General features: G+C 55.6%; 1 protein-coding gene across 1 annotated transcript; it reads left to right on the top strand.

The window, feature by feature from the left end:
* The first annotated feature begins 246 nt into the window (after positions 1-246).
* On the top strand, positions 247-8,968 carry LOC138689809 (twist-related protein 2-like). Its single transcript, XM_069806288.1, has 2 exons — positions 247-945; positions 7,340-8,968. The coding sequence occupies exon 1, from the start codon at positions 454-456 to the stop codon at positions 937-939; it is 486 nt and encodes a 161-aa protein (XP_069662389.1). The 5' UTR covers positions 247-453; the 3' UTR covers positions 940-945; positions 7,340-8,968.
* Positions 8,969-9,011: the final 43 nt, after the last annotated feature.

The raw sequence follows: 9,011 nt of genomic DNA, 5'->3' as shown, positions 1-9,011 counted from the left end.
CTAAACTCCATGGCTGGTGCTCACATTAGCATAGGCAATGTCCCCTGACATCCGGGCAGCAGGCAGGAGCATCTGTGCCGGAGGGCTTGGGGGTGTTGGTGGAGGAGGGAGGGAGGAAATCTGGAACCCATAAGCTCCACTGATGTTTGCATTACCTTGCACGGCTGCATTGGTCTGTGCCTGGTCCGCCCACGGTCCTCCTCGCCCTATCAGCAAGAGCCATTCCCCAAAGTTATCCGAACGCCCTCCTCTCTGTAGCCCAAAGGAAAAACCAACCGAGCTCCTTGGAGGGCTCTGCAAGGCTTGGGAAGTTTGGGGAGGCTGAAGGGTGGATGCTCCAGGCTGTACCTCTTGAGCGGGCGCCGGCTCCTCTCCAGGCCTCCTTGCCGATGCGCTGCGGCTGTCGCATCTCGTGAGACCCCCAGAGCCCTTCGCCCGCAAGGTGCCGAGAAGATGAAAGAGGAAAGCATGTGCCCGGACTCCCCCGAAGGCAGCCTGGTCACCAGCGAGGAGGAAGGCGAACGGCTGCACAAGAAATGCCTCCGCAAGCGCGGCCAGGGGGGCAAGCCGGCGGAGGATTGCGGCGCGCCCTCGCCGCAGGGCAAGCGGAGCAAGCGCAGCCCCGTCCCGCAGTCCTTCGAGGACGTGCACACGCAGCGCGTGATCGCCAACGTGCGGGAACGCCAGCGGACCCAGTCGCTCAACGACGCCTTCGCGGAGCTGCGGAAGATCATCCCGACCTTGCCCTCCGACAAGCTGAGCAAGATCCAAACCCTCAAGCTGGCCGCCCGCTACATAGACTTCTTGTACCAGGTCCTGCAGAGCGATGAGCTGGACCACAAGATCACCAGCTGCAACTACCTGGCCCACGAGAGGCTCAGCTACGCCTTCTCCGTCTGGAGGATGGAAGGGGCTTGGTCCATGTCCGCATCCCACTGAGCCGGGGTATGTATCGCCACCTCCCCGCCGACACCTCCGTACGTCCCTCGCTCCTGCATCCTCCACGCGTCTCCCCCAGGTCGGTCCCGCGGGGGAAACGCGAAGCAGCCGCCCCCTCCTCACGCTCCACGTGCAAGCGATTTGCTTTAACGAACCCCAGACGCCGCCAAGGCCGGCGGTCGGAGGAGGTGGCGATTCCCGACCTCGCCGGGGCCGGTAGGACGTTGCAGGGGGCCGAGCGGCGGAGCCCTAAAACGACTGATCTCATTTAGCGGGGTCTGGTCCGGGGCAGGCTAGTGAAAGGTTTAAAACGAGGGCTTAAAAAAAATCTGATTTATCCTCCCAGGGTAACCCGGGAGGGGGTGTAAATCAGCAGACACCCTCCTGAATGCGGTTGGGTTACCGAGGTGTCAAAACCGCACGAGTGAGACCAGCGGCAGCCCCGGCCGATGGCTGCTGTTGGTCCCACCGTGCGAAGCGCCCAGCCTTGTCCTGGCTGCCCGGATTAATCTCGGCTGCCGTTCTCTGAAGCTGTTGGGTGGCCCTGGGGCCTCCAGCCTGCCGGGCTTTCTCCTAGCCCTCTCCTGAAGCGCTGCAGATAAGATGGGATCCATAATCCCTTTGGATCTGTTGGCATCCTACGTTGCAGGGAATAAAATATTGAGCGAGGATGCCGGGGCGGTGAGGTTTGCCTGCTCGTTGCACTGCACCCCTTGTTTGATGTACTCAGCACCATCCAGCTACCACCTGAGCATCCTTTCAATCACTGGTAAAGCTGCTGAGAGGGGAATAATCCTATTTTCAGTGCTTTAGGTCTCATTGGGCTGGGAGAAAGGAGGGAACGGAGGGAGAAGGATCAGCTATGTGCTAACGTTTCCTGCAGCCCGTGAGCAGGAGCAGAAAGCTCCAGAGGACGTTCCCAAGCTGTGGACTTCGGGGACACTTCATGGGAGCCCAGCCCAGCTCCCGAGAGTCCCTGTTGTCCCCTAAGCAGGATCAGGGTTTCTGGCTTTCCTCGGGCACTGACTTATTAACCCCTGCCTTGTGTCGGCCCTGGTGCTGGGCATGAGAGACCACCGGGTCCTCTGGGGAAGCCAGCTGCAAAAGGACACTTATTTTTCTTGCACCTACCACTAAGGGCTGCCCATGAAAGACCATTTTCTTATTATTTTCTGCCAGCAATTGGGGTCAGCCTCCTGCACCCTCCTGGCATGCCATTTCTCCTCCTGGCATGCCATTTCTCCTCCTGGCCGGTCTTACTGCAGTCCCAATTCAGTGCAGGGATGCGGGACCATGCCCAGCCATGGTCTCCTTCCAGGCAGAAGCAGCATATTTATAACCCAAGACAGGCCAGACCCTGCGATGAGAAGTGCTGAGTGGGTGCAAGACCCTAATTTAAGGCATGCTGACCCCCAGCTGGGGCAGGGACTGGTGTGATGCTGCAGCCTGATGTGAGAGCGCTGGTCCCTGCCGAGGACGATGGGGTCCCGATGCCTTTGCCTTTAGGGTACTTCTGGGGGAAGCCATAGTGCAAAAAAAAAATTGGCTTTCCATGCTGATCTCATGTTTCCAAAGGCCAGAGGGAGTGGGAAAGGGAGGAAAGTGGCCTTTCTGAGACAAAATATTTCATAGCAAACTGCTGCAAAGTGGCTCAAGTGATGGCCGGGTAGCGGGGGACCCTCTGCTGCGGCTGCTGACCCTCCTGCTGTTGGGCTTTGCCACTTAACATTTCAGGCCTGAATTTCAGGCCAGATCTGCAGATGTAGGTGCAAGCACCGGCTAAAGAGGTTGACCAGCTCCTAGGGGTGTTTCATTTAAGGATGTGCCACATTTAAACTCTCATTTTCCTGCAAGCCTTTCTAAGATCTCTTCTAACCCACTGGAAAACTGCCCGTTTTCTATATCCATGTGTAGATTACAATTATTTGGGGTAGACCTGGTTGTTTAAAAAATGAAAGACTGTCTTTGCTGGAAGCAGGATTGCTGCCCCTTAGCCGTGGCTGGGCGCCGTCAGGGACACCTTCCCCTGCGGGACAGCCAGAAGCAAAGCATGTGGTTACTTGTTCTCACTTTGAGAAGCCAAAAAGCTGCCGGGGAAAGTCGGGCTGCTGAGTGCCCCAAGCAGAGCAAGCCCATATCCCCCCCAGACCCTCCTCTACCCTCTTCTGGGCATCACATTTTTGCAGCCGGGTGAGTTTTGCAGTTTGCAGCTGGGTTTTGCTGTTTCGGGGATGCGGGGTATTCCGGGCATGCTCCCAAAAGACGAGGGCTGCTCGGCACGGCTCTGCCCTGCTCCTAGGTTTGCAAGAGAGGTGGAATCAGCCCAGTGGGACCGTGGGTTTCTTTGGTGGATGGTTTTTAAGAAAAAACTGTGCACGTCGTTAAAGCCCAGCTAACGGGATTTTCGCCTTGGGGAGGTGCGGGGATTTTGAGTCCCCTCCCCATTGCCCCGAGACTCGGGGCCGTTGCTCTCGGCGCACGCGTGTGTGGGCTGACGTGCAGCTCTGCGTCCGGTCATTGACTTGTAGACCTGTTTATTTAAACTGAGTGCTTGGCAGGAATTGTGTTCCCATGATAAACAGAGGTATTAAAGACCCTTAGTGATCTTAAAGACCTCTCTGCTAAATGAAAAAGCCTCCATGTAAAAAATCCCTCATGTCCTGTGAGCGTGGTACGCTCGGTGTGCTTATCATTGCTGGTTAATATTCATCCCAAGCGGCTCCGGTGCTTGCCTTGAGGCAAAGCATCCTTCAGCTGAATAGATAATAATCTGCTTTGTGCCAACCTGCAGCTGTATTCGGGTACCAATTAGCAACTCCCAGTTGGGCAGGGAAGTAATGGGAGGAGGATTTGCTAAGCAAAGACCAAGAAGAGGGAACAGCCATAGGGGAAGCGATGCTGGAGTTGGAAAGGCTGCGTCTCTCTCTCTCTCCCATAAGTGAATTAACCCAGTGCTTGCAATGGGACTGTAATTTTATAATGTAAAGCAGCTAATGGCTGCTGCGAGCGCCAGCATACTGGTCTCCACTGGAACTCAGCCTATTAAATATCAAAGGGTGCTGGAATAGCTGGATGTGGATATGCCCTTGTTAACCAGGAGACATCATCCGGGGAAAGAGGGATTGAGCCCTCAGGCAAGAAAAATAATGTTTGAAGTCCCCCAAGCTCACGGTTTTTCAGCACAGTCTTGAGCACATTAAAATGGTTTCTTTTCCTGCTGGAGGAGAAAATGAGGCTGGAAGCTGAAACTGCTGGCGGGGAAAGACTGGCGGAGTTGTAAGGGGTGATATTCCTTGCCCTTCATTTGTCTCCCTGGATTTATTGTCTTTCTTGCGTTGCCCTCACTTAATTGTCTATCCTGAAAGACCTTGGATAAATCTTCCCTTTGGGGACTGTTGCTCTTGCTTGGAGTCTGCTTTGTCGGGTGGATGCTTCATTTTCTTTTATTTATAAATACATCTCATTGCACAGTATTAAAGCACCAGGGTATTAAAGGAGCTTGGGGAAAGCTCCCTTCCCTATTCAGATCTGCTCAGAAAATGCATTTAAAGCAGCATCTGCTTCAAAAAGCTGCGATCCCTGTGCAGACTGGCAAGAAAGCGCGGTCCTGTCCGGCTGAGCTGCCGTGCCACCCTGGATCAGTCCTTTAAAAGCAGTGAGAAGTGGGTCCATTCGCTCACTGCTGGTTAAACTGGCCAAGGTGGTCCAGGATGCCCAGGCTGGCTCCGAGCAAGCCCAGGCACTGGGCTCTTCCTTAGCCAGGTCCAGTGGGCGAGGAGTTGCGCTGGCAGGAACCACCTCGCTTTCACTTTTGGTTTGAGCTCCCAGAAGAGACGAGGATTTGCCCAAATCCTGGGAAATCTGTGCCTGGGTGATTTTTCTTTTTTCCATTCGGGCCACGTTAAGTCCCAGCCATACTCCGTGCTCCCATCCATGTGCTCTGGCAGGATGCTTCTGGGATTTGCTCCTTCCTCTGGCATAGAGCAAGTTTAGAGGCCAGAATTTTCCTCCAAAGGTTGCTGGCTTCTCCCACAAGCACAGAGCCGGTGTGGCATTTGCCACGGCATCTGCAGGATGGACAGCTAGAAGAAGAGATGTTCAGTGCCTTGAAGGCTCCAGTTTTGGTGCCTCGGGGCAGGAGGAACTGCCCTAGATGAGGGATGCGGGACATCCCCCAAAATCCCGGGGCTGATCCCACACACTGGCTCCAGGTAAGGCTGCAGGACCAGACGGGGCTGGGGATGCTCAGCCCGACCAGCACCAGCCCACACCGTGCCAGGGCTGTCAGGGGACACCCCGACTGCTGTGTAGGAGCAAGGGGTGGCATCGCCTTTGCTGTCCCGATTTCATCTGCCGCAGTTCCCAGAGCCCAGCCCGGAGCAGGGAAAGCCACAGGCTGTTCAGCCATCCCTCTCCAGGTCCCTTGGCATGAGAGCATCTGGCACAAGGATATGTCAAGGGGTTGCCATTCATTTCACCGTCAGAAAAACCTTTTTCCAGCAAAAACTTCCTCCTTTCTATTAAAGACGGAAGAACTCAACACCGAACCTGCCCGAGGGGACCAGGTTCCTCTCCATCTCAGGAAGGCAGGTTCTCCACACTACTTGGGATTAGTTAAAATTAAAACGGAGATAAAATTACAGAGCCAGCCCTCACGAGCATTAAAATGTCTGCCGGTTTACGATCCCCACGAGGAGACAGGCTCGCTAGATCTCAGCTGCGTTCGCTTAGCCCAGAGGAATGCCTTTGAAACGAACCCGTATTTCATCGCCGAGTGTCACGGGAATGCACCTGGGATCTGAGGGGGAACGAAGGAGATGCGTTAACAAGACGGGCTTTGCATTTAATTTCCTTTTATAGGGCTGTACCTGAACAGAGACGAGGGTGTTAATGCAGCGGAGGGAGGGAAGGGCAGTCGTCAGCCGGGGCGTTGAGGACGGGCTCGCAGAGCATTGCGTCTCCCCGGCTCCATGATCTGGTCCGTGCCGGCCTCGTGAACATCCATCCCCAAGCCCTGCCCCATCGGAGCAGGGTTAATCCCCTCTGGAGGCTCCCAAAGCCCTTCGGCAGCCTTCACAATCATGCCGTGAGTGCGTTATTTGGTGTTCGACCTTGTTGGCTTAAGACATGGCCGTGCCGTGAGGCGAGGGGAGATTATTAAGATTTATAAGGGCTGAGATGCTCGTGCCTGTGTTTCCCAAACCCCAGGACATCCCGGTGCTGTGCCAACTGGATCCCGGCCTTTTTGGTTGCCCGTCGTGCCGGACACCGTTGCCCTTGAGCACCGTGGATGTGCACAGCATCCATCACAGACCTTTCAGACCATGATCCCAAAGGGACAGTGGTGGGACACATCGGACTTTGGGGATTTTTTTATTTTTTTTTTTTTTCTTTCTGCCATCTGGCTCGGGCAGGCTCTGTCCTGTCTGCAAGCCCCGAGGGCAGCCCTGCCTGCAGAGGGGGTGGGCAGGGGCTGCCCCCAGCAGCCTGCCGGCCCCCGTCTGCATTACCTCAGCGGTGCCCGGGGTGAATTACTGGAGGGTTTGATTTATTCCTCTCCAGGCTCCTCTCCGGAGAGTTAAAGGTCTCCACTATTGCGCAAGGAGGGACTAGAAAAGCAGAAGGCTCGGCGGGGGTGGCGGGGGGTGTGATGAAATAAAACCAGAGACCTGGGGGTGATGGGGAGAAAGCGCAGAGAGCACCAGGGCCAGCAAAATGAAACCATCGCCCCGCAGGGCTCGTCTCCCCTCGGCCCCCATGCCTGCTCCCTCAAGACCTGCTGGAGCCACTGCTAAATCTCCTCCAGCCCTCAGGAGCTGTTTCTCCCTGCCCAAGATCCGGATCAGGCCACCAGCCCGGTTTGCCCTGCTCCTGGGCTCGGTTCACCCGCACCACGGCCCCTGGCTCCAGGCTGGCGTCCGACGTCGGCTGGATGCGCCCGGCGGCTCCACAGGGTCCCCTCCGGCGTCGCCCACCCTGGGGACGGCTTGTCGTCCTCCGGGCTGGGGAGGGAACAGTTCATCACCGGGATAACACACCAGTCCTCCCCACGGAGGGGACGGAAGGAGAGATGAGCGCTTCGGCTGCTTTTTCCTTCTCCATCCTCCCAGAGACGCATATTTGGGGTAAAAGCTGTGATTTTTTTGGAACGCTCACGGTCCCGGGCTCAGGTGCAGGGACGTTTCCCAGCGCGTCCCATGCAAATCCTTGCGGCTACGGGGAAGTCTGCGAATGCGAAGCACGAAGGCTCAGGAGCCAGCAACCAAACACGGCTCTTCCCCCCGCCGGCTTCCCAGCCGAGCGCCGGATTTTACATGATTTTGGGCAGCCTGGGCTGGCCGTGCCGAGCCAAAACCTCGGTGACTTGGCAGCAGGGCTGACCCCGTCTGTCTCCCCTTAGGTCTTACGCCTCCGCCTCGATGGAAACAAGCAGCAGCTTGCCAGCACCTGGGCACCCAGACGCAGCCACCCTGCTCTCCTCCAGCACCCGAAAAAACGACAGCAGCCTCCCCGGCGAGCAGGAGAGCACGAACCCCATCCCACCCCACCAGCCCTCCTCACCCCCCAGGGCTGCTCTGACCTTTCCAAAAACCCAGGGCTGGGATAGAGGGACCCAAACCAGGACCTGGGTGGTTTTGCTTGGAGTGAGCTTGGTTGGATGCTGCGTATGAAACTCTTTAGGGTGTAATTTATTTTTGACTCGCAGGTAAGAAATAGTCGAGTTATCCACTCCGGTCCTAGCCGCCTGCTTGCCGAGCCTGCGGGGAAGCCGATGCTCAGCTCAGCAGGCTCGGTCCTCCCCGCTTTTCCCCCCCCGATGCCTGCGGCCAGCCCCACAGCCAGGATGAGCAGGCAGCTGCCTTCTGCCAGGACCAGGCAGGACAAGTCCTCTCGGGAATACGGGACGGGGCTCGAGCCCTCCCTCGCTGGCCTGGTCCTCACTGCGTTCCCGGGGATATGAAAATGCGGCATCCAAGGGTTTGGCCAGGGACCGAGCACGGCTCGTGGGTTATGTCCGCTTTTATCCTGCTCTGAAGGTCTGCACCGTCACGACACCGTGGTTTGAACGGCTGCCTGGGGCACGGAGTGGATTTTGGGGGGGCTGCTGAACCCCTCAACGAACCCTGAGGCTCGCGACACCCTCCACTCGCTCGTATCCCATGGACGTGTCTCAAAATCACTCGCGCGGTTGGAAAAACCCGATTTCTTTGAAATTACTGGAAAATAAGGCTGGAGACGTTACACACAGCCCTTCCCTCTTCCCCGTGAGGACGGGGGAGTTTGGGGACATCTCGGGACCAGTGCTGCTTTGGGGGGATTCAGGCTTTTTCGGGGGCGAGATCGAATTGGGTGATGCGGAGATGCTGGGGGGGGGCTGAGAGAGGGGCATCGGGGTTTCTGGACAATCCCAATAAAGTCCAAGGGGAATTTTCCAAAGTTCAATCCTTTTGTTTCCTAAGGAAATGGTGCTGTTGTAAGCACGAGGCGGCGTGACCGCGCACCCACCCCTGCACCCTCTGTCAGCGCTGGTGCTCGGCCAGTTTTATTTAAATTGGGCAAAAGAGAATCAGGTATTTTTTGCTTGTAATAGCAGAGAAAGGGGGGGGAAAGTCGCTGTAAGCGAGGCTGCAACAGGCATGCAACTAAAAATAATCCACGTGGGAGAGAAGTGTTACGAATGACTCAAAGCAGAGTTTCAATTAGTGATCACACTTTATTACACACCAGAGAATCCAACGAGAAGCGACAGCAAGGCTCAGACTATCTTTTTCTATATAATTCTCAATTTTTTATGTACAATGTGCGTGGATTCCCTGCTCCGGGGAGCTGACCGCAGCCTTTAAAAAGATCTGAATGTGCTTAAAAAAATAAAAATTCCGTTAAAAATAGGGTTGTGGATGGCTTCGTTGACTGCATCGGACAAAGTATTTTACACATGAAAAATGAAACCACCTTTAGAAATATAAATTTTCTTTCAAAAAAATAAAATGTGCTTTAAAAATAAAAGGAAAATACCTCTTTGTGGAGACTCAGGCTTCCAACCCTAATTGAAAAAAAAAGAGTAAAGTATC

Source organism: Haliaeetus albicilla, chromosome 18 (genome assembly GCF_947461875.1).
Source record: "Haliaeetus albicilla chromosome 18, bHalAlb1.1, whole genome shotgun sequence".
In the NCBI taxonomy this organism is placed as follows: Eukaryota; Metazoa; Chordata; class Aves; order Accipitriformes; family Accipitridae; genus Haliaeetus; species Haliaeetus albicilla.
The sequence above is the reverse complement of the archived record's forward strand: the minus strand, read 5'-3'. Positions and strand labels throughout refer to the sequence as shown.